This window comes from Equus caballus, chromosome 18 (assembly GCF_041296265.1).
Source record: "Equus caballus isolate H_3958 breed thoroughbred chromosome 18, TB-T2T, whole genome shotgun sequence".
In the NCBI taxonomy this organism is placed as follows: domain Eukaryota; kingdom Metazoa; phylum Chordata; class Mammalia; order Perissodactyla; family Equidae; genus Equus; species Equus caballus.
Genome location: NC_091701.1, coordinates 40,705,697 through 40,731,964, shown reverse-complemented (window position 1 = coordinate 40,731,964; position 26,268 = coordinate 40,705,697). Strand labels below are relative to the sequence as shown.

Below are 26,268 nucleotides of genomic sequence, written 5' to 3'. Positions count from 1 at the left end.
AGTATTGAATCTTCCAGTCCATAAGCACAGGATGTTTTTCTGTTTATTCAGGTATTAATTTCTTTCAACGATGCTTTGTAATTTTCAATGTACAAGTCATTTTTTAAGTGTCAAATTCAGTGGTTTTTAGTTTATTCATAGAGTCATACAGCCATCATGACTATCCTATTTCAGAACATTTTTATCTCCCTAAAAGAATGCCCTTCTCTCCTCTCCCTGGCTTCTGGCAACCACTAATACACTTTCTATCTCTATGGGGTTTTATAAGTAGAACTGTACAATATGTGGCCTTTTGTATTGGGTTCTTTTATTAACAATGCTTTCAAGGTTCATCCATGTTTTTCTATGTGTAAGTACTGCATTCCTTTTTATGGCTGAATAGTATTCCATTGTATGGCTATACTACATTTTGTTATTCATTTATTCATTCATTCAGCAGTTGATGGACATTTGTGTTGTTTCCATTTTTCGCCTACTATCATCAATAATGCTGCCATGAACATATATGTGTGAGTTTTTGTGTGAACGTGTTTTCATTTTTCTTGGGTATATAATTATGAGTAGAATAACTCTACATTTAACATTTTGAGGAACTGCCAGACTGTTTTTCAAAGCAGTTGTACCATTTTACATTCCCACCAGCAATGTTTGAGTTTTCTAATTTCTTTATGTCTTTGTTAACACTTATTACCTGTCTTCTTGATTACAGACATCCTAGTAGATATGAAGTGGTATTTCACTGTGGTTTTGATTTGCGTTTACCTAATGATATGGAGCATCTTTTTAAGTGCTTCTTGGCCATTTATCTATCTTCTTTGGAGAAATGTTTATTCAGATCCTTTGCCCTTTTTAAATTGACTTGCCTTTTTGTTGTTGAGTTGTAAGAGTTGTTTATGTATTCTGGATACTAGATCCTTATCAAAAACAGTTTGAAGTCTCTTATGTTTGTTAGAGCATGGCACTCGAATAACATAGATAACAATAATGTATGTTATTAATAAACATACATTAATATAATCAAATAATAAACATAAATAATAGTAAACATAATAACCAGACACTATTATCAATATGCTTTGTAAAATCTTAATTAACCAGAAAACTTAGGAAATAGGATATCCGTAGTGAGATTTATTGTTATGAAGACTCAAATAAAAAAATATTTGTTATAGAAAACCATTTTAAAGTATAGTGTTATATTTTCCTTATATATTAAACATAATATGTGAAGCTATTTAAATCTCTTGGAAGCTTATGGCCTTTTAAGAAGTTAACAGAATGATGATTTTGTGAAAATACTTAGGGCTAGATAGTTTTGTATTCAGGCCATGCTGTGAAAGTTATTTTTGTATATCTAATGACTTAATTTCCATTATAATTTACTTTTTTCTCCTGAAAGTAGGTAATAGAATGTAGGTTTTCTTTTAAAGTTCTCATGAATTTGGCATCTTCATTAGTTGATTTTCTCATTATTCTCTCACAATAAATACTAACAGTACTTTATCACACAGAAGCACTTGACAATGTAAAATAATAATTTCAGATTTCAACCAAGGATGTTTGAAAATATGTAAGAGAAACATAGTAAAAATAAGAGGAATAGAATTCTATTCTGATAGCTAGATAAATAAAGAATAAGAAATTCTTACAGGATTCAATTAATGGCCTGAAATAGTTTTTGAAGGATGGGTGTCAGGTTTAGTAATTACAGTCATTTTAAAGTTCAGTGAAATAGGTTTTGAAACAAGCAGGCCCGAGCCAAGATTGAAATGTAATTTAAATAAGTCCTGTGGTGGTCTAATAGCTGAATGAGGAAAAGCATTATTATGAGTGGAGACAGAAATGTTGCACGTTCTCTAGTAAATCGGGACTCTACTTTGTGTTTGTGTTTAAGATTTGGAAAGTTAGCAAATTCAACACAGAATAAATTAGTAAATAAATAGACTAGGGCATTATTTTTTTCACATTCTAAAGTATTTTAAAGTTTTTGCAAGATTATAAAAGGATCAAGAGGCTAACTTTAATCTTCTACAGGTGCTATTTTAAGCTACAGTGAATTTCTCTTAGTCTTGACTTTTAAGGAAAGCAGACTTCCTCAAAACAATAAATCGGAGTAATAGAGAATTGAAATTGGTTCTAGAAAAAAATGTGTTAGGAGGCAAATTGTTGAGTGTATGAATGAATTTTACTCTTTCAGTGCATAGCTATCTTACTTGCATTTGCTTTTTTGGTACAACTGTTAAAATAGTTCCTATGTGACTGTGAATAAATATGAATTTGTTTAACATTCATCATATGGACGAAATTGATTATATTATGCAGTAAAGTACATTGGAATGTTAGAAACCAAAGTGTTATGTCTATTATGTTTGACAGTTAAAAAAATTATTTTTAAGGAATTACGCAGTCTATCAAAACTTTTCTCAATGAGCCTTTTGTGAACAAACAAAGGCACTTTATGTAGACTGGAATATCTGTTGGAATCTAGTGCTTTAACCCAGGATAATAGACCTTTTCTAGGATCATGTTAATGAAAACCAGTGGTAGAACAGATATAGTTTTAGGTAGGAAATAACTCCTTATATCCAGTACTACATTTTCATGAGGAATGTCCAGACAGAGATTCTTGTACAAGGTACAAAAGATCCTTGGCACTGAGAGAGATAGGTCCTAAGACATTTGTGAATCCATGAATTTGTGAACTCTACTATAGTATTTAATATTTCATTCAGAAGGCAGAAAGGATGAAAGGTGAGGAGCAAGAAAGTCTCACTGAGGTGTGATACGAGGCAAGCAGTAAGTCCTCTAACTAGGCATGTGACTTTCATCGGCATGTTGGCCTCGGTTTATATCTAGGTGTCAGGAGTATTGCAAATTGCTCCCTATCTTAGAATTGGGAATTGCTGTAGATGATATAACAGTAGAAAGTTGGAATGACAAATGCCTAGGAACTATTGTATATCATGTCAGTCCTTGCACTTATATTAAATAATTATCAATCATATATTCCTAATTGGAAATGAGATTTTTTCAAAGGGTTCCCTCTTCCTTTTGCTCTTGTCTTTCCAAGAAACCATGAAAGCACATGAGATATTTTTGTCATTTTATAATCTAAAAATTATAATACCAAATTACTGTATAAAATACTTTTTCAAACTTTGTACATCGCCTCTTTTAACATCCTCAGATTTTGAGTTTCATGTCTCAATTCCTAGTAATGCACCTTTATGTAGTTTTTCACTTGTTGCCCAGCATCATATCATTAAGTAATAGAACACCTACCGTTTTTTTCTTTATACATGATTAAAGTGAAACAGTCCCTTCAAATCTAATTATTATGGGCTTGTGCACTGACCTGCTACTGGAGTGCGCATAACCCTTCCAGTTCAGCTGCTGGTCTTAAACTGGCCCACCCTACTTTCCAGTGAGTACTTGTTGGGCATTTTGGGGTCTCCTTTCTTCAGGCCCATCGGATGTCCTGTTGCTTCCTTCCACAGATGTCAGCCATGGGTCTTATGGATGGCGTGGTTTCTCCTCACCCACTTATATTGTGGGGTCATAAGGATTCCTAGCTGCCTTGTTTTGTTGGAAATGTTGGTGGCATTTGATTTTGCTATCTAGTTAGTTGCTCTGTTTTTATGTGGGGATTCAGAGAAATTAAAAAACTAAAATGCTCCTACTACCATCCTCTCAAAATTGTTTTAACAGTTCCTACCATACCTATAGTTGTGTGTCCCTTTTCTTTCCTACTATAGTTTTTATATCTTTACTGTTTTTCTCTTAATCATTCTAGTCAGAAGTTTGGTGGTTTTTGTAAAATTTATTTTTCAAAATAGAAAGTACTTTTTTCCCCTTAAGAAATAAACTTTTGGTTCTGTTGTTCTCTGAGGGCAGTGGAGAGGTGATTCAGTATCCAGCCTGTTGGGCTGTGCTTGTCAGGTCTAGGCTATAGCGCTGTCTTGTTCTGCTCCAGTTGATGCTGGCGTTGCTGCTTTGGCAACCGTACTTACAGGACAGAGCTGGAGAGAGTGAAGAAAGTAGAAAGGTCTCTCTTCCATTCGTGTATGTAGATCTGTGCCGTAAGCTGTCCTCTCCCATCTCCCACTCTGGAACCTGGTTACCTCTGTTTCCGTAGGGGTTTTCAGAGATTTGTATGTTTTTTAATTTTTTTGGTGAGGAAGATTACCCCTGAGCTAACGTCTCTGCCAGTCTTCCTCTGTTTTGTATGTGGGATGCCTCCACAGCATGGCTGACAAGTGGAGTAGGTCTGCACCCGGGATCTGAACCTGTGAACCCAGGCCGCTGAAGGGGATCACACAGAACTGTAATCACTTGGCCATGGGGCCGGCCCCCGTTTTGTATTTTTGATGGTTATTTGTGTTTAGACTCTATCAATTCTCAATTATATAGCATTTCCAGAGTTGAGTAGGGGCTGGGGAAGAGGGTACAGGAGCTAGTGGCCTATTTAACTTGTCATTTTATAGGGACCACGTACCTCTTCAGGGTTATAGTAAATATAGCCAGAATTACCTATTACCCATACTGAGGGTTTACTAGCCATCAGCTGGTAAGGGTCCTTTCTTTGTGAGCAGTTAAGTTTAATAACACTCACTCCCAATCCCCAGTTATAAGGAGATGTTTGTTTCTGGCTAAGCTCTATGGATATGATTTGGTAACTGCTTCCCTGAGGGCAAAGCAATCTGAATCCATTTTTAAATGACATCAAAATTGGACAAGGATCACACTCAATTTAACCTTTTCTAGTCTGGGCATTTTGAAGTAGGTTTTCTGTATTCTCTACTATAAATATTATAAACATTCTAATTATTAGCACGTATGTGTAATATTTTTGACAGGGAAATATATGTATATTTTTCAGTATATTAAATGCTTCTATGTCCTTTTCATTATATGTTGTGTAATTGTCCCTTTAAATGAGATGGCTACTGTCTAATTATGAACCATGTTGTGGTGCTTTTAAAAGATTCTTTTAAGAATCCTCAATTTGGTTTTGGTGAATTACATAGGAAAGAGGTGATAGGAAAGCAGTGAAGCAGTCCCTGAGGGGCAGGCAGCTGCCGGCTTGACTTGCCATACTTCCACAGATGTGGTCAACGAGTCCGAATAGATTTAACCTCATGACGCAGCAGGCAGCTTGAGCTTTATGTTCAAATTGGTTCCCCATTCCCCTTAAGTCTTGTGGGGGCAATTTGTGGTTGGGTCATAGCTGAGGAACCCTAAGCTCACGAAACTCCCCTTCTTATAAGAGGACAGCTAGCAAACTAGCCCAAGAGGAAGGCATTGTCTTTGTACTTGTCAGGAAACAAATCTGCCCTCTGGGAGGGAGATGCTATCTCTAGCTCCAGGGGTGTTTGCAAACATCCTTTTGCCGAGACAAAAGTGTCCTAAGATGCCTACCAACCCTATGGAGAATTACCTCCCAGCAGAAAGAAAGCTGATTTGGCTTTTTCTTCTTCTTCTTCTTCTTCTTCTTCTTCTTCTTTTTCTCCCCCAATCCCCCCAGTACATAGCTGTATACTTTAGTTGTGGGTCCTTCTAGTTGTGGCCCGTGGGACGCCGCCTCAGCATGGCCTGATGAGCCATGACATGTCCGTGCCCAGGATCCGAACCAGCGAAACCCTGGGCCGCCGCAGCAGAGCGCACGAACTAAACCATTTGGCCACGGGGCCGGCCCCTGATTTGGCTTTTTATGGGAACTATGAGGCATTCTGAAATGTGATTTTTTTTTTCTTCTATTCACCCCACCCCCAAAAACCTCCATCAAAAGTAGAACTGTCAGCTAGTTCTAAAAGTGTAAACAGGTAATAACACTAAACTTCCTAAAATTAATTATACTAAACTTCCTGAAATTAAAAATTAAGATAATTTTTAAAAGTTAAAAGTAACAATATAAATGAATGAAACGCGTGTACAGTCTTGGACAAATAGATGAGCTTTTTTTGTGATTGTGTTTCATACAAGAATCAGCAAATACTGTATCCGATTTCATAAAGTTTAAAAATATAAGATGGAATTTTTACATTATTGAACTGAGCATCTTTAAAAATGATTTTTAGGAAATTGTTTGTTGTCTGAATAAATTAACCAGTGGTAATGAGCCTTTTCTGATTTTGGTTAGTACGTTGGTGTTTGGCAATCTGAGATTCTTGAGGAAAAGTCGGAATCTAAGGTTGTTTAGAGTAACCTCTCTATTAGTCGCTGATTTACTTTAACCGCACAGTATTCGATACTACAAAGATTCATTAAAAATTTCTAAAGACAACAGTTCCATGTGGTAAAACGGTATGTCTGAAGATTTTTGGTTGTAGTAGATAAAATCTTTCTCTATTTGCTAAAGATTTACATAAAGGTTACCAGAAGGTCCCCAGCCCTAACAGAATAATTTCTTTTCAGAATCTCTAGGGCTGCGTAGTAAGGTTCTGAGGAAAATTGAAGAGCTGAGGACAAAGGTGAAAACCCTTTCTTCAGGAGTTCCTGATGAATTTATATGTCCAATAACTCGGGAACTTATGAAGGAGCCTGTCATCGCATCAGGTATGTGTGATGCTCTTCTGAGTTTCAGGGCTTATTGTGTGCTAAGTGAGTAAATAATGTAGGCAGTTCACAGAAGTTTATTTAAATGTGGAAAGTTTTCAAAACATGTCTTATTTCTCATAAGTAGTTTCTGGTTTCTTGTTCTTTTTAAAAACTCATTAGATTTCAACACTGTGTTTCTTAATGCATAAAATTGGATGGATTAAGTTTGGATAAGATTAGAGACAAAAGGAATACGTTTTACAAGTTTTACGTAAACTTGCGAAGTATTTAGTTACTAGAATGTAAAGTTAAAGTATTGTTTTTTAAGATAGATTGTTGAGATCTTTTATGTTTATTTTGTTGCTATCATAAATTGAAACAACCTTACAGAAAGTAAGAAGTTAAAGATTATAAAGTTGCATCATTCCATATTAATTTCTAATCTTTGTCAATAAACACATACATACTTTACATAGTTGTGATCAGTGACTCCATATTACATTGTCTTTTTTTATTTTGGTGTAAAATTTTATTATGTACATTTCTGAATATTGACGTAGTCTACATAATTTTCAGTTTTAATATCTTTATTCCATTGTGGCTCTATGCTACATTTTGTTTGACTCTTCTGGGATTTGGTGTATGTATGTTTGCAAATCTTTATGTTGTAAATAGCATTGCACTGATATCTTAGCACTCCTTTCTTTCTGTTGTTAAACATTACTTAGGGGCATTTCATGGCATGTGTGCCCCAAAGCAGAATGAACCAATCAGGGAATAGTTTATGGACATTAAGAACAATTTTGATAGTTTTTGTTAGACTTGTTATTAGATCGTTTCCTAGAAAAAAGGTTTAGAGTGCTATCAGCAGTATATTTAAGTGTCCCTGTTTTGTGATCATTGAATTTTATAACTCTATTTTTGTGAGTTTAATAGTTGTTTGAAACTTTATTTCTTACATTGCCAGGGAGGCAATAAATTTTTCTGCATGGCAATTTGCCATTTAAATATGCTTGGGTGTAAAATATTTATTCATCTTCTTTGATAATTAACTTATATGAGGGGCTTAAATACTGACCTTGCATGCTATGTCAACATGACTAGTGGAACCAATCATATAGTCTTTTTTTGTTAATATCATTTTAATGTAATTGTCTCTGCTTGCTGTGAACTTTTGTAGGCAGGAGCATTTTTCATTCATACAACTGTAAACATCTTTTCTTTTAAAGAATGCTTAGCTCTCACATTTGGCATTTTATATTTGCTTTGAGATATTATTGAACCAATAACATATGTTTGTATTTTTTATAAATTTCCTCTTTTAATTGTAATATAATATATCTTCACTGTGGGAGAATTTTTCAATCAAAACAAAGGTGTATAAAGTGAGTCATCTCATCTTTCTGCTCCCAAAGGCAAGAACTAATTATAATTCTAGATATTTTTCTCTGTGTATTCTTAAATATCACATTTTTAATACCAATAGAATCAAGATATTTTTTACAAAACTGTGTTTATAGACTTTATACTGTTCTGTATCATGCCTTTTTTTTGCTGAAATTGTCTATGGACATTTGCTTTCTAAGTCATAGTCATCAGTAAATGCTGCTTTAATTTTTCTTTAGTTCCCAGGGAGAGAAGAAGGCATCATGTTATCTACTTTATTCTCTCTCTCTTTTTCTTTGGTGAGGAAGATTGGCCCTGAGCTAAAATCTGTTGCCAATCTTCCTCTTTTTGCTTGAGGAAGATTGTCACTGGGCTAACTTTTGTGCCAATCTTCCTCTATTTTGTATGTGGGACACCACCACAGCATGGCTTGATGAGTGGTGTGTACGTCTGTGCCCGGGATCCGAACCCGCAAACTCTGGCTGCCAAAGCGAAGCATGCGAACTTAACCACTATGCCACAGGGCTAGCCCCCTACTTTATATTTTTAGAGGCTGCCTAATACTCAGTTGTGTCTGTATCCTATAATTTATTTCATTCCCTGTTGGTTTTTTGCCATTATAAACTACAGCAGTAAGCGTCGTATAAATTAATTGTTGCAATCTTAATGTGAATGTTTCTGTAGGATAAATTACTTAAAGGTGAAATTACTGACAGATACTGACAAATTGCCCTTTCAGCAATATAGGGGGTCCGTATTTCCCACATTCTTGCCTGTACTGGATATTAGCAATCTTTTAATCTTTCTCAATCTAAAATGTGAAAAGTAATCTCAGTTTGCATTTCTTTGTATAATATTGAGTTTGAGCACTTTTTAATGTTTTTAGCCATTTATAATTTTCTTATAAGCATTTAATTCAAGTTTAGTTCTTTTATTTTTAGTTTTCATTATTTAATACAAAAGATACTTATGGGAGGCAGCATGGCTTAGTAGTTGAGCAAATGCACTGATGAACCAGTCTGTCTGAGTCTGAATCTGTTTCATTACTTATTAGCTGAGTTACCTTGTGGGAGGCTATATAACCTCTCTGTGCCTTATTTTCTTCATGTACAAAATGGGATGCTAGTATTTACCTCATGGGATTCTTGTAAGGATCAAATGAGTTAATGCATGTTAGGTACTTAAAAGAGCACTTGCACATAATAAGCACTCAGTAAACGTCAGCTGTTTTTATTCCAGCTATGAAATTATCTATGAGTGTAGCAATGGCTGTATATTTTTGGCTTTGGTGTGTTGTATTAGGAAGCTTGTTTGCAGTTGAAAGAAACTGAACTCGAATTAGGTTAAGCAGAAATGGCAGTTAATTTATTAAAAGTTATTGTAGGCACTGGCCCAGTGGTGCAGCAGTTAAGTTCACACGCTCCACATTTGCAGCCCAGGCTTTGCTGGTTTGGATCTTGGGCATGGACCTATGCACAGCTTATCAATCCATGCTGTGGCAGGCGTCCCACATATAAAATAGAGGAAGGCGGGCATGGATGTTAGGTCAGGTTTTTAAAATGTGTATACCTGTGCATCCACCATCACAATCAAGATAATATTATCACAGCCCAGAAAGTTCTCTCATGCCCTTTACAATCAGTCCTCCTCCACCCCTGGCCTTACATAACCACTGATCTGCTTTTTGGCACTGTAGATTATACTTGCCTTTTCTAGAATTTGATATAAATGGAATAATTCAGGATATACTCTTGTGTCTGGCTTCTTTGGCTCAGCAGAATGCTTTGGATTCATTTATCTTGTTCATTTATCTTGTATCAGTAATTCATTCCTTCAGATTGCTGAGTAGGGTTCCATACCATAACTTGTTTATCTATTAACCTGTTAGCAAACTTTTAGGTCTTTTCCACTTTTTGGCTATTATGAATGACGCTTTTATAACATTCATGTACATGTCTTTGTCTGGACATGTTTCATTTCTCTTGGTTAAATATTCAGGAGTAGAATTACTGTGTTGTATAGTAAGTGAATGTTTAACTTTAAAGGGACTGCCAAACTGTTACTCAGAGTGGTTGTACATTTAAGTTCCCAACTGAAAATTCCAGTTTCTCCAAGTTCTTCCCAACACTTGGTATTGTTAGTCTTTTAATTTTTGCCACCCTAGTGAGTGTGAAGTGGTATCTCATTGTACTTTTAATGTGCCTTTTCTGATGACTAGTGACGTTGAGCATCTTTTCATGTGCTTATTATCCATTCATATATCTTCTTTTGTAAAGTGTCCCTTCAGATATTACCCCGGGCTGCCAAAGTGGAACATTCGCACTTAACCACTGTGCCACTAGGCAGGCCCCTAGGTCTATGATTTATTTCACATGTGAGATAAGAGTGAACATTTCTTCTTTTCCTAAATGGATATCCAATTGTTCCAGCAGCATTTATTGAGAAATCTTTTCCCATTGAATTATCTTGGCACTTTTGTTGAAAATCAACTGAGTCTGTATACGCTATATCATTGGTGCATTTCTAGACTTTCTGTGATGTTCTCTTGATCTTTATGTTTGTCCTTGTACTAGTTACCTCAGTGCCTTGATTACTGTAGCTTTACAGTAAGTCCTGAAGTCAGGTAGTGTAAATCATCTTAGTTCTTTTTCAAAACTGTTTTAGCTATTCTTGGTCCTTAGCATGTTTCCATATAGATTTTAGAATCACTTTCTCAGTTTCTACAGAAAAGTGTGCCAGGGTTTTTTTGTGTATATATGGTAAAAAAAAAAAAAAAAAGTAAAATTTACATTTTAACCATTTTTAAGTGTACAGTAGTGTTAACTGTATGCACATTGTTGTGCAACAGCTCTCTAGAACTTGTTCATCTTGTAAAACTGAAATTCTACATCCGTTGAACAACTCCCCATTTCCTCCTCTCTCCAGTGCGTGGTACCCACAGTCTACTTTGTTTCCATGAGTCTGACAGTTTTAGATACCTCATACAAGTGGAATCATACAGTAATTGTCTTTTTGTGACTGGCTTATTTCACTCAGCATAATGTCCTCAAAGTTCATCCAGGTTGTTGCAAATGGCAGGATTTCCTTCTTTTTTAAGGCTGTATAATATTCCATTGTATGTATATACCACATTTTGTTTATCCATTCTTCTGTTGATGGACACTTGGGTTGCTTCCACCTCTTGGCTACTGTGAATAATGCTGCAATGAACATGGGTGTACAGATATCTCTTTGAGATCCTGTTTTCAATTCTTTTGGATTTATACCCAGAAGTGGAATTGCTGGATTACATGGTAATTCTATTTTTAATTTTTTGAGGAACTTCCATACTGTTTTCCATTGTGGCTGCACCATTTTACATTCCCACCAACAGTGCCATTGTGTAGTCTTGGCACCCTTGCTGAAGATCATTTGACCACATTTGTGAGGGTTTATTTCTGGGCTCTCTCTTCCATTCCATTGGTGTATATGTTTGTCTTTGTGCCAGTACCACACTATTTTGGTTACTGTAGCTTTGCAATATGTTTTGAAATCAGCAAGTGTGAAGCCTCAGTCTTTGTTCTTTCTTAGAATTGTTTTGGCTTTTTAAGGTCCTTTGAGATTCTATATGAATTTTAATATGGATTTTTCTATTTCTGGAAAAAAATGCCATGGGGATTTTAATAGAGATTCCACTGAATCTGTAGATCATTTTGGGTAGTATGGACATTTAAAAAATATTAACGCTTCCAATCCATGAACACAGGATACCTTTCCATTTATGTGTGTCTTCTTTTATTTCTTTCAGCAGTGTTTTGTAGTTTTTCAGTGTAAAAGCTTGCCAGGATTTTGGTTGGGATGGTGTTTAATCTGTAGATCAGTTTGGAATCGACAGCTTCAGTCCATAAACATGACAGAGCTCTCCATTTATTTAGGTCTTCTACGTTCTCTCAGCAGTGCTTTGTCTTTCAGTGTGAAGGTTTTGCATATATTTTGCTAATGTTATCCTTAGATATTTCATATTTTTGTGACTCTAAATACTAGTTTTTAAAATTTCAGTTTCTAATTCTTCATTGCTTGGTATTTCGCAATTGATTTTGTGTTCTGTGACCTTGCTTAGTTTATTAGTAGTAATAGCTTTTTTTTTTTCAGATCCTTTAACTTTCTTCATACATGATCATGTCATCTGCAAATAGACAGTTGTATTTCTTTTTTTATGAAAATAATTTATCATCTTGCTGACCACACTTTGACAACCACTGTTTTAATATATATTCTGCTGTGCACCCTCTTTAAAAAAAACATGATGAAATCAATGAAATCTTGAGTTACATCTGAATCTTTTTTTTTTATTGAGTTAATGATAGATTACAATCTTGTGTGATTTCAGTTGTACATTAATGTTTGTCATTCGTGTTGCAGGTGCACCATTTCACCCTTTGTGCCCACCCCCCACCCCACCTTTCCCCTGGTATCCACTAATCTGTTCTCTTTGTCCGCATTTTTAAATTCCTCATATGAGTGGAGTCATACAGAGATTATCCTTCTCTAACTGGCTTATTTCACTTAATATAATTCCCTCAAGGTCCATCCATGTTGTTGCAAATGGGATGATTTTGTTCTGTTTTGCAGCTGAGTAGTATTCCATTGTATATATATACCACATCTTCTTTATCCATTCATCAGTTGATGGGCACTTAGGTTGCTTCCATGTCTTGGCTATTGTAAATAATGCTGCAATGAACATTGGGGTGCATAGGACTTTTGGAATGGCTGACTTCAAGCTCTTTGGATAGATACCCAGTAGTGGAATGGCTGGATCGTATGGTAGTTCTATTATTAATTTTTTGAGGAATCTCCATACTGTTTTCCATGATGGCTGCACCAGTTTGCATTCCCACCAGCAGTGTATGAGGGTTCCATTCTCTCCACAACCTCTCCAACATTTGTAAATCTGAATCTTGAACCAGAATATAGAAAGAATTCGTTGGCTAACTTTTAGTCAGTTTAAATACCTATTATTTATGATGGTATATTTAAAACTATACATCAAGGATGAACAGAAACCTGTGATGCTCTTCCGCCCTTGTCTCCATCTGATAAATTCTTAGTCATCCTTCAGATCTGCCTTCTCTCTAGTGAGGCCTTCTCTATAGAGCCCTTCCCCACCATAATTACAAGAAGGATAACAGTATTATTATTGTTAATAATAGTATCTAACTTTTTTCAGTCACTAGGAGCCAAGCAAAGCCAAAATACTTTATACATGTTATCTCATTTAATTCTTACAATAACACTGAGGAAAGTACTGGCTTTGGGTGGCTGAAGGCTTAAAAAAAAGAAAAGCCTCTGGCCTCTAGTTCTATGCTGTACACACCTGCTGTCCTAGCACTTACTGCATCCAGATGTCACTGTCCACCTGCTCTGTCCCACACAAGGTGAGTCCTTGAGGTCAAAGGTCAGGCTGAGTCCCTCCAGTCTCCTAGGAACCATGTGGCAGGGCTCAGTCAGTGCTGGATCCACGAGAAAAGGGACCAGCTTCCCGATCCTCTCGCCTCAGAGCTCTGTGCTCTTGGTCCTCACCACTCAGCCAAGCCTGTGAGGTTTGCTGGGAGGAGAAAAGGGTATGGGTGTGTGCGCTGTGGGGTCGTGGGTGCCACGGGGATCTACCAAGCATGCATGCACCGAGGCCAAAACCTTTCTCCTCTCGACAGATTTCTTTCTTTCCAATCTGTATCCACCTGGCAACCCCACACGCAAAGGGCATGATCTGCTCGCCATGAGACAGAAGCCAATCGTCAAGAGGCAAGATGGTGGTAGAGAAAGGGCATTTTATTACAGCTTGCTAGCAAGGGGGAAGATGGCCAAAGAATGTCCAAAAGAACCATCTTAAGGGGAACACAGAATCTTGAGTAGTTATATAGGCCAGTGGGTTATAGGGGAGGGGGTCAGGAGTGTTGACCCAGAAGTTGCCACACCAGATCTTTTCAGTTTTTCATTGATGATGGCTATCAGCATAGACTTTCTGTCTGGGGGTCATTGCATTCCTAAGGAACTCAAAAGAATGAAGTTATTGTCTTACTGCAGCTGGGAGGTATATGCACAAGTAGGGGTTGTAAAATCTGCAGAGCAGGTGGATCTCCTGGAGGGTACATACCTAGCTGGGTTAGTCAGGCAGAGGTCATTTAAAGTTATAGTATGGTTTCTTTTCTACAATATGGCTTCCCTTATGTCAACCTTTTGTTGAGCTGGTTTCATTATCACTGTGGCCAGGATTTCCAGTACCATGTTGAAGAGAAGTGGTGAGAGCAGACATTCTTACCTTACCGTACCTTACCTCACCCGGCTCTTAGGAAGGAAACATTCCAATTTTCATGTTAAGTGTGATGTTAGCTGCCTCTATCAAGTTAAAGAAGTTCCCTTCTATCCTGAGTTGCTGAAAATTTATAAAATGCTTATCCATTAAAGTAATATGTTTTTCTCCTTTAGCCTGTAATATGATAGATGACCGTGTTAGTTTTCTGTTGCTGCCGTAACAAATCACCACAAAATTAGTGGCTTAGAACACTTCTATGGGTGAGAAGTCCAGTGCGGTCTCACAGGCTAAAATCAAGGTGTTGGCAGGTTGTGTTCCTTTCTGGTGGCTCTAGTGGAAATCCATTTAGGTTGTTGGTAGAATTCAATTCCTTGTGACTGTAGGACTGAGGCCCCTGGGTTTTTTCTGGCTGTAAGCTGAGGGCTCCTCCCAGCTCTGATAGGCAGAATGATAGCTCCCCAGAGATGTCCATGTCCTAATCCCCAGAGCCTGTGAATGTAGTGTTATGTGGCAAAGAGCACTTTGCAGATGCGATCAAGTTAAGGATCTTGAGATGAGGAGATTCTCCTGTATTACCTGGGTGGACCCAGTGTAATCACAAGGATCCTTATAAGTGAAAGAGAGAGAGAGGCAGGAGAGTCAGTCACAGAAGATGTGACCCCAGAGCAGAGGTTGGAGTGATGCGGGAACAGGAGCCAAGGAATTCAGGCTGCCTCCAGAAGCTGATAAAGGCGAGGAAACAGATTCTCCCTAGAGCCTTCAGAACAAACGCCACTGCCAACACCTTGATCTTAGCCCAGTGGAACTGATTTCATGCTGCTCATCTGCAGAACTGTAAGATAATAAATTGTGTTTTTCAAAGTCACCGAGTTTGTGGTAATTTGTTATAGAAGCAAGAGGAAACATACACTGGCTTCTAGAGGCTGTCGTATTCTTTGGCTGGGGACCCTCCTCCTCCATCTTCAAACCCAGCAGTGTGGGTTGTATCTCTTTGCATCACATTGCATTTCTTTGACCCACTTTCCTACCTTCCTCTTCTGCTTTTAAGAACTCATGTGATTAGATTGTACCCTTCTGGATAGTCTAGGATACTTTCCTATCTTAAAATCAGCTGACTGGCAACCTTAATTCCCCTTTGCCATGTTAACACCAAGTATTCACATGTTCCATTATTCTGCCTTCCATAGTTACAGTCATTGATTTTTTTATTGTGGTAAAATAAACAGATAACATCAATTTTACTATTTTAACAATTTTTAAGTGTACCGTTCAGTGGTATTAAGTACATTCACGGTGTTGTGCAACCATCACCACCATCCATCTCCAGAACTCTTTTCATCTTACAAAACAAACTCTATACCCATTAAATAATATCTCCCACTCCCCCCTCTCCCCAGCCCCTGGGAACCACCAGTCTACTTTCTGTCTGAATTTGACTACTCTAGATACCTCATATAAGTGGAATCGTACAATGTTTGTCCTTTTGTGATTGGCTTATTTTACTTAGCATAATATCTTTAGGGTTCACTCACACTGTTGCATGTGTCAGAATTTCTTTAAGGCTGAAGAACATTCTGCTGTGTGTATATACTACATTTAGTTTATCCAGTCATCCAAACATAGTCATTTGGGTAGTTTGCACTTTTTGGCTATTGTGAATAATGCTGCTGTGGACATGGGTATACAAATATCTGTACAAGTCCCTGTTTTCACTTCTTTTGGGTGTATACCCAGAGGTGGAATTGTTAGGTCATATAGTAATTCTGTGTTTAATTTTTTGAGGAACTACTATACCATTTTCCACAGTGGCTGCACCATTTTAAATTCCCACCAGCAATACATGAAGCGTTCCAACTTTTCTACGTCTTTGCCAATACTTGTTTTTTCTGGGTTTTTTTTTTCATCCTGTTGGGGTGAGGTGGTATCTTGAGGTTTTGATTTGTATTTCCCTGATGATTAGGATGTTGAGCATCTTATCATGTGTACTGGCCACTTAGTATATCTTCTTTTGAGGTTTTTTGCATATTTCTGCTTTTTTTGTTGTTGAGTTATAGGAGTTCTTTATATATTCTGGATATCAATCCCTTATTAGGTAGATGGTTTGCAAATATCTTTCCGATTCCATGAGTTGCCTTTTCACCCTGTTAAAGGGTCCTTTGATACACAAAAGTTCTTAGTTTTAATAAAGTCCATTTTATGTACTTTTTCTTTTGTGGCTTATGCTTTTGATGTCATATTCAAGAAATCATTACCAAGTCCAGTGTCATGAAACATTCCCCCTATGTTTTCTTCTTAAGATTTTTATTGTTTTCTTACATTTAGGTTTTTGATCCGTTTGAATTTTTAATGGTCTAGATTCATTCTTTTGTGTGTGGATATCCAGTTTTCCCAATGCCATCTCTTGGAGAGACTGGTCTTGGCACCCTTGTTGAAAACATTTGACCATATTTGTGAGGTTTATTTCTGAACTCTTTATTCTATTGGTCTCTATGTCTGTCTTTATGCCAGTACCACACCATTTTGATTACTGTTGCCTTGTAGTAACTTTGGAAATCAGGAAGTGTGTGTCTTCCAACTTTTTCTTTTTCAAGACTGTTTTGGCTATTCAAGATCCCTTATGATTTCATATGAATTTCATGATGTATTTTTCTATTTCTGCAAAAAAAAAAAATTATTGGGATTTTGATAGGGATTGCGTTGACTTTGTAATGCTTTCAATAATATGACAGTTTTAAGTTCCAGTCTGTGAACATGGGATTTCTTTCTTTTTGTGTCTTTCTTTCAGCAATGTTTTATAGTTTTCAGTGTATGTCTTTTGCCTCCTTAACTTTATTACTAATTATTCAATTCTTTTTGATGCTGTTTGTAAATGGAATTTTCTTAATTTCCTTTTTGGATTCTTCATTGTTAGTATGTAGGACCACAACTGATTTTTGTATGTTGATTTTATATCCTGCAACTTTGCTGAGTTTTTTTTGTGGAACCTTTAGGATTTGAGTTGCCCCCTTTACATATTGCTGAATTTGATGTGCTATTATTTCAGTATTTATGGTGTTCATAAGGGATATTGGCTGTAGTTCTCTTGTAATGTTTGACACGGTACGAGGGTAATTCTGGCCTCATAAAATGAATTAGTAAGTGTTCCCTCTGCTCTATTTTCTGAGTTTGTATAGTATTGCTATTATTTTTTCCTTAAATGTTTGATAGAACTTACCAGTGAAGTCATCTAGGCCTGGAGTTTTCCTTGTAGGAGAGTTTTTAACTGCAAATTCAATTATGAATTCCAATCTACCTTTTAATAAGTTAGTTCATCACCATAAAATATTCTTGTTGGCATAATTTAACATATTTTCCCTTGAATTTTTGTCTCATATGTTTTAATCTTGGCTCTCTTGCTTTTTGTTTATGGCTGTGTGGTATATTTGGATCTACTTATTTAAAAATAAACATAAGTGTACATCTTGAATTTTCACATAATGAATAGTCTTTCACCAAGGGTAATCAGTATCCTGACTTTAACATTACAGATTAATCAGAAGCACATTTTTATTAAGCCTTATCTAAATTAAATCATAAAATGTGTCTTTCGGGTCTAGCTTTCATTAGGCATCATGTTTGTGTGATTCGTCCTTGTTGCAGAAAGCAGTAATTTGTTAGTTCTCATGTGTAAATATACTAGAATTTATTTGTCCATTCTACTGTTTTAAAAAGTGCTGCCATGAACCTGTATTCATGTTTTTTGGTGAACATACATGTGCATTTCTATTGGGTGTATTCCTAGGAGTAGATATACACGGTTATCCAGACTGGTTGTATCAGTTTAGACTCCCACCAGCAGTGTCTGAGAATTCTACTTGCTCCAGAGCCTTACTTCCATTTAGTATTGCCTGTGTCTTTCATTTTAAGCTTTGTGGTGCCACCCACTTATTATTTTTGTTAAAGTAATTGTAGATTCATATGCAGCTATAACAGATCTTGTACACTTGCCCAGTTCCCCCACCAGCAGCATTTTGCAAAATGATACTATATCATCACAACCAATATATTGACATTGATGCAATCCACAAATCTTTAGATTTCCCTAGTTTTTTTATGTATTAAGTTCTGTACAAATTTGTCCCTTTTGGAGGACAGAAGAGTTCCAAGGACCCCCTTCTTGTCTTTCTATAACTACATCCATCACCTACCTGCTTTCTTCCCACCTGCCTCCCTAATCTGTACTCATTGCTAAAATTTGGTCGTTTCAAAAGTGTTATGAATGGAATCATACAGTAAATAAACTTTTGGGTTTAGCTCTTTTTGCTTAGCATAATCCTGGGAGAGTCACTTTCCATTTTTAGCCTTCCTGTGTTACTTTGTTTTAGAGGTGTTCCCTGTGGAAAACATACGGTTGAATTAATTTTTTTGAAAAACTGTCCTCATCTTTAATATAATTGAACCGATTTCTTTTTTTTTTAAAGATTTTATTTTTTTCCTTTTTATTCCCAAAGCCCCCAGGTACATAGTTGTGTATTTTTAGTTGTGGGTCCTTCTAGTTGTGGTGCGTGGGACGCTGCCTCAGCATGGCCTGATGAGCGGTGCCATGTCTGCACCCAGGATCTGAACTGGCGAAACGCTGGGCCGCTGCAGTGGAGGGCACGACCTTAACCACTGCCATAGAAACGGCTGGCCCCTGAACCGATTTCTTTATACTGTGATTGATACGTTTGGCCCACTTCCTGCCAGCACATGCTTCCAGTTATTTTGCTTCCTTCTAGTTCCCTTTTCCCCTTCTTTCCTGATCACATGTCCTTCGTGGCTTCTTTCCTCTGGTGTTTTTGAAGGCTTTTACCTTCTCCTATTGAATTAACTACCCCAGAAAAATTTCCAAGCCACTTCTGCCTGTATGTCAGCATTCTTATACAGTATTTTTATTCATCCATCATTTTAAATTATTTTTCACCAAGCACATGCTGCTTTCATAAACAATACAGAAATAATTATTTTGAAAATGTGGAGATTCTGGTGTATCCTTCCAGATATTTTTCTATCCATTTATAAATTTGCTCTATGGCAAATGGGATATGATACATACTTTAAAAAAAATTTTATCAATATATCAGATAGTATTCCTTGTCAGTATATTCAGAACTATGTCACTCTCAACTACAGGACAGTCTTTCACGGTGTGAATGTGCCATAAATGAACCGTTACTCTGTTGACTGATTGATAAACATCTTCAAATAATTCTGTAGAAAAAATCCTCAGTCATTTAGTATATAGAGGTACATTTGTTTAAATATTACTTTTGAATAAATTCTTAATACTGATAGGGTCCTTCTAGTTGTGGCATATGGGACACCACCTCAGCATGCCTTGATGAGTGGTGCCATGTCTGTGCCCAGGATCCAGATGGGTGAAACCCTGGGCCGCTGAAGCAGAGCACAAGAACTTAACCACTTGGCCATGGGGCCGGTCCTGCACTGCCATATTTTAAATTCTTAGTTTTAATTATGATTACTGTTCATTATTCTTTTTAACAATTGGTTTAATTTTTGCCCATTTAGACCTCAAGATAAATTTTCGAATCATTTTGTCATGCTTCAAAAATCTGACATTTTGATTAGAATTACAGAAAACCTAAAAACTATATGTTAATTTAGGGGTGGGGTGAGGAGAGTGACAACTTTGCACTAGTCAGGTGTCCCATCTATTCTTCCTTTCAGGTTTATTCTGAACACTTAAATATGTTAATTCATTTATATAGCTTTTTAGAAAAATCAGTGTTCACACTTATAATTCATTTCAAAATTGTAAAAACCTGATAAACCCTATCTGACCACTTTGCTTTTTTGCAAAACCCTTCAGTGTTTTATCTCAATTATTTATGGAGAACACACTCTCTGGCCTCTATTGTTGCAGTACAAGTATAATTCAGTTTAATTCTGGTTTTTTGTTTCAGAGTTTTTCTTTGATGGGTATTTTTACTTCTCTTGTTCAGGGTGCACAGTGCTGCTTGAATGGCATTCTATGCCATTGTTCAATTCTGGAAAACAGCCACTCTCATTCTCTGCTGTTCTATCCTGTATTATCTCTACAGTCTTTCTTGGTAATTTTCTTAGACCTACCTACCAGTCATCTACTCTGCATTGTCTAGGCACTATTTAACCTTGTCCCACTGAGGTTTTTTCACAATTCCAGTGACTGTTATTTGTCACTTCTGGAAATCTGATTTAGCCTGTCGATTAAGGGCATAGACTCTGGAGCCAGACCGCTTGGCTTAAATCCCAACTCTGTCGCTGCCGACTCACGTGACCTTGGAAAGTTGTTCAGGCCATGCATCAGCTTCTTCATAAAGCTGTGGTGCAGATTAAGTGTTAATATAGGTAACAGTGCCCTGGAACAGTCTAATGACAAAAAAGAGCTATATGAGTATTAAATATTTTTCACAGTATATTGTTTCTTAGATTCAGCCTTAGTTTAGAAATACTCACAGGTTGTATTTATTTTCATTTTCTGAGGTTTGTGGGGTCCTAATCCTGCTCTTTATTGTCTGCGTGTGCCCTGTGTCTGCTCATCTTCAGTCAAGTATTCTCCGTGGAATTCCAGTGTGGAAAGAGGGTATAGCTTGAGGGAGGTGTTGGGCTTGCTTTGTCCATTTCCCAGAACAACAGGTGGGCAGCAGTGGGCTGAGCAAGCTTTCTTCTTGGACAACAGATATAAATTCAGAGCCCAAGCCAGGGAGCTAATATTTTTCACTTGAACTTTTCACTAGGGTGAAGCCATTTGAACCTGGAAGTCAGCTATCTATCTAAAAAGATGCTTCTTTTAGTTGCCATTTCTAAGTATAATGTAGCAAGAAATTTTGGGATCTACTTACTCTGCTTTATTACCAGAAATGGAAGTCTAAGGAATGAATAAATCTTATAATAGGTATCATTACTGTGGCATTTTACCAGAATCTATTCATCTGAGTATATTAAACTGAAATAAAATTTTGTGAATGTTAAATATTTTTTACTTCCTAGAACTATCTGGTACAGCTCTTTTTTTCTAAAGATTTTATTTTTCCTTTTTCTCCCCAAAGCCCCCCCAGTACATAGTTGTATATTCTAGTTGTAGGTCCTTCTAGTTCTGCCATGTGGGACACCGTCTCAGTGTGGCTTGATGAGTAGCACCATGTCTGCGCCCAGGATCCAATCTGGCGAACCCTGGGCTGCTGAGGTGGAGCATGGGAACTTAACCACTTGGCCACGGGGCCGGCCCGAGTAAAAGCCTATTTGAAATTTAGACACTGGGGGAGAGAAAAAGACTACCAGCTAATTTGAATATTTCTTATAGTAAGGAACCAAGAGACACTAATAATATTCTTGGTCTCTTTTTAAAAGATATTAGTGTAAAGGTAACCAGTAGATCAAAAATAGAAACTTCCCTAAGCATCAAAATTGATGGAACCCAGCTCCCATAGTGAAAGAATTTATATAGGTGATTTACAAAAATGATAGAACTATTACTAAAGGTACTGGTAATATTAATAAACAATTTGGCTTAACTCATCCCTAAAGGGACAAAACTTTTAGAGCAGCTACCAAAGTGCAATCCAAGCTAAAACAAGGATCCAGAAGGTTAGAAATAAAAGGATAGGCAAAGATGAGACAACTGAACATGAAGAAGGGGTTAAATACTTGTCTGCAAAAGTAGAATTCCGACCCCCAAAAAATTTATAATACTGAAAACCACGATTCTCAGTGAAGATAAGCCATTACTAGCCATGCAGTCCCAAACACAGCAACAACTTTCATAAAGCAGAAATTACAGGTAGTATAAGGAGAAAGCACAGTGATAGACATGATCATACCTCTCAGGCCAAAACAGATCAAAGTAACGTATGAAACTCGGATGTTCAAAAGTACACCTTTTTGAACACACATGGGACATTCATATTTAAGCACCAAACACCACCACCACCAGAAATTATACAAATAGCCTTATGTCACCATGATGGAATGTAACTAAGAAATTAATAACAAAAGTGGGCTCCTTTCACCTGGAAGGTTAAAAACATGCTATTGTCAGATTTATCTAGTCTGGTGGCAAATGAATTAGCTATCATTGAACTTACAATATTTCACCTAGTAATATTAACATGCACATCATTTATCCGTAATAGGCCAGTGAGTGTGATGGTGCTATGTAAGACTGAGGTTCGTTATATGTACTTAGCTTTTTATAAATAAAAATTGAGTATATTTTCCTACTCAAACTCTTCTTACAACGCAACAGTAAGACAACACATTTAAAAAATAAACAAAGGATTTGAATAGACTTTCCTCCATAGAAGATATCCAGGTGGCCAATAAGCACTAGAAAAGATGCTTAATATCATTAGGGAAATGAAAATCAAAACCATGATGAGATGTCACTTCCTACTTCATCACAAGAGACTAGAATCAAAAAGATGGAAAATAACATGTTGGGAAAGTAAAATGGTGCAGCTGTTTAAAACAGTTTGTCAAAAAGTTAAACATAGTTACCATATGACCCAGGAATTGTACTTGTAGGTATATATCTAAGAGAACTGAAAACATATTTTCATACAAAAAGTTGTATGTGAATGTCATAGCAGCCTTATTGATAAAGCCTGAAAGTGGAAATAACCCTGATGTCTCATCACTGGATAAATAAAATGTGGTATATCCATATAATGGAATATTAATCAGCCATAAAAAGGAACAAATACTTATACATGCTTCATGGATGAACCTTGGAAACATTATGCCAAGTGAAAGAAACCAGACACCAAAGGCTACATATCATATGATTCTATTTATAGGAAATGTCCAGAACAGGCAAATCTATAGAGACAGAAAGTAGACTAGTGGTTGCCAGGGGAGGGGATAGTGACTGCTAATGGGTACAAGGTTTCTTTATGGAGTGATGAAAACGTTCTGAAATTAAATAGTGATGGATGCACGACTCTGTGAATTATATTAAGAACCACTGAATTATATACGTAAAAGGGTGGATTATGGTATGTGAATTATATCTCAAATGGTGCTAACAGTATCTGCAGAAAGCATCTACCATCTCTGGGACTCTTGAGAACAAAGGGAAGAAGTTGAGGTGATCAGAACCTCACATGGGTCTCTCAGAACCAGAATCCCAGCCTCTCAGAAGGGGGAGCTACCCAGCTGGTGCTAGTCTCTCTAGAGGGGTAAGGATAAGACAAATTTGTGCAGTACCTACAATGAAGCAAACAAAAACGTCTGGAGTGTAACCAACTATCCCTGCTAGAAGAAGGGCCATAGCTAGGCACAACTCTGCCAGGAGTTCACCCTGTTTTTGTCTCCCTCTAGGGGAATCCTATGCAGGATCTAACAGGGAGCCAGCTGGCAAGGCAGAAATGTGGTTTTGCAGTATCTGGGCCCCAGCCCCAGCACGCCAAGTCCTCAGCATCACATGTGGGTTTGGAGCTGAGAGACAATAGCTTAACAGGGCTAATCAGCATTTAGCAAGTTAAAGAGAAATCAAGAGCCTTCGTGCGTGCGTGCGTGCGTGCGTGCGTGCGTGCGTGTGTGTGTGTGTGTAAACAAAAAGTGGTTAAAAGGTATAGTGGAAGACAATTTACAATAACAAAAAACCCTAGACATAAAAAATATGCAAAATTTTGCAAATAGACGTGAAGAATACTATAAAACTCAGCAAGATGCCTCAGAAGTCTCAGGAAGACTCAGCAAGATGTCACTAGTAGGTTTTTTCTTAGAGATACAGAAACTGATTACTAGGTTCCACTGGAAAGAACACACAACAAATAACATATTAAATAAAAAAGAGTGTTGCTAGCCCTACCAGATATTGGAACATGTTATAAAGCCTCTATCAATAACACAGTGTGGGATTGGCACATGAACAGATAGACCAATGGAAAGTAATTTTTAAAAATCCAGAAATTGGTCCAAGGACATTTGGAAATTTAGTGAATAATAAAAATGGCATTTTAAGTTAGTGGGAAAAATAAGTAATTTAAAGAAGTAGTATTCTGACAACTAAATAGCCATCTGGAAAGGATAAAACTGGCTTCATCTCTTGTACTGTACATCTAAATTAATTCCAAATGGATCAGAGATATAAACATAAAAAAATGAAACCTTATGAGTCCCAGAAGAAAATGTAAGTAAATTCTTTGATAACCTAGAAATAGGGACTCTTCTCAACATGGACTCAAAGTCCAAAAGAAATAAGTGAAAAATCGGTGAAGTGTTAATATTCTATAGATATAAGAAATCAAAGACTTAAACAATTAACATCAGTCCTTTTCAAACTCTTCCAAACTCATGCTATGAGGCCAGCATTACCCTGATAACAAAACCAGACATGGACACTACAAGAAAAGAAAGTTACAGGCCAATATCCCTAATGAACATAGATGCAAAAATCCTCAAAATATTAGCAAACCAAACTCAATACATTAACAGGATCATATACCATGGTCAAGTGGTGTTTATTCCAGGGATACAAGGATGGTTCAATATCAGTAAATCAGTGTGACATACCACATTAACAAAATGAAGTATAAAAATCATATCTCAATAGATGCAGAAAAAGCATATGACAAAATTAAACATTCATTTATGATAAGAACTCTCAACAAAGCAGGTATAGAGAAAACATACCTCAACATAATAAAGACCATATATGGCAAGCCCACTACTAACATCATACTCAATGATGAAAAGCTGAATTTCCTCTAAGATCAGGAAAAAGACAAGGCTGCTCACTCTTGCCACTTTTATTCAACATAGTATTGGAAGCTCTAGCCAGAGCAATCATTCAAGAAAAAGACATAAAAGGCATCCAAAAAGGAAAGAAAAAGTAAAACTGGCTCTCTTTGTGGATGATGTGATATTGTATATAGAAAACCCTAGACTCCACCAAAGAACTGTTAGAACTAATCAACAAATTCAGTAAAGTTGCAGGATACACAATTAACATACAAAAATCTGTATGCTAGTTAACAGGCTATCAGAAAGAGAAATTAAGAAATCAGTCTCATTTACAGTTGCATCAAAAAGAATAAACTACCTAGGAATTAATTTAGCCAAGGAGGAGAAAGACCTATCATAAGACACTGGTGAAAGAAATTGAAGACAACACAAATAAATGGAAAGATATTCTGTGCTCTTAAGAATTAATATTGTTAAAATGTCCATACTACCCAAAGCAATCTACAGATTCAGTGCAATCCCTATCAAAATTCCAATGGCATTTTTCACAGAAATAGAACATACAAGCCTAAAATGTGTATGGAAGCACAAAAGATGCCGAATAGCCAAAGCAATCCTGAGAACGAAGAACAAAGCTGGAGGTTTCAGACTACAAAGATTTCAAACCATATTACAAAGCTATAGTAGTCAAAAAAGTATGGTATTGGCATAAAAACAGACACACAGACCAATGGAACAGAATAGAGAGCCCAGAAATAAACCCTACACGTATATGACCAATTAATTTACAACAAAGGAACCAGGAACATACAGTGGAAAAGGAAAGTTTCTTCAATAAATGATGTTGGGAAGACTGGACAGCCCCATGCAAAAGCATGAAACTGGACCACTAACACACCATAAACAAGAATCAACTAAAAATGGATTAAAGACTTGAATGTAAGATCTGAAACCATAAAACCCCTAGAGGAAAACATGAGTGGTAAGCTCCTTGACATTGGTCTTGGCAGTGATTTTTTGGATGTGACACCAAAAGCAAAGGCAACAAAAACGAAAATAAACAAGTAAGACTACAACACACTAAAAAGCTTCTGCACAGCAAAGGAAACAAAATGAAAAGACAACCTATTGAATGAGAGAAAATATTTGCAAATCATCTGTCTGATAAGGATATCCAAAATACATAAACACATACAACTCAACAGGAAAAAGCCAAGCAATCCGATTAAAAAATGGGCAGAGTAACTGAATAGACATTTTTCCAAAGAAGATATACAGATGGCCAACAGGTATATGAAGATGCCCAACATCACGAATCACCAGGAAAATGCAAATCAAAACCACAA

At 36.7% G+C, this 26,268-nt stretch overlaps 1 protein-coding gene across 18 annotated transcripts in view; it reads left to right on the top strand.

Moving 5' to 3' along the window:
- Nucleotides 1-26,268, top strand: part of WDSUB1 (WD repeat, sterile alpha motif and U-box domain containing 1) — a 55,691-nt gene that overhangs the window by 26,535 nt on the left and 2,888 nt on the right. For all 18 annotated transcript variants that reach the window (XM_023622985.2, XM_005601513.4, XM_023622981.2 and 15 more), the window contains one exon: nucleotides 6,415-6,555. In XM_023622985.2, coding sequence (XP_023478753.1) covers nucleotides 6,415-6,555 — 141 coding nt within the window. The remainder of the gene's footprint in view (nucleotides 1-6,414; nucleotides 6,556-26,268) is intronic.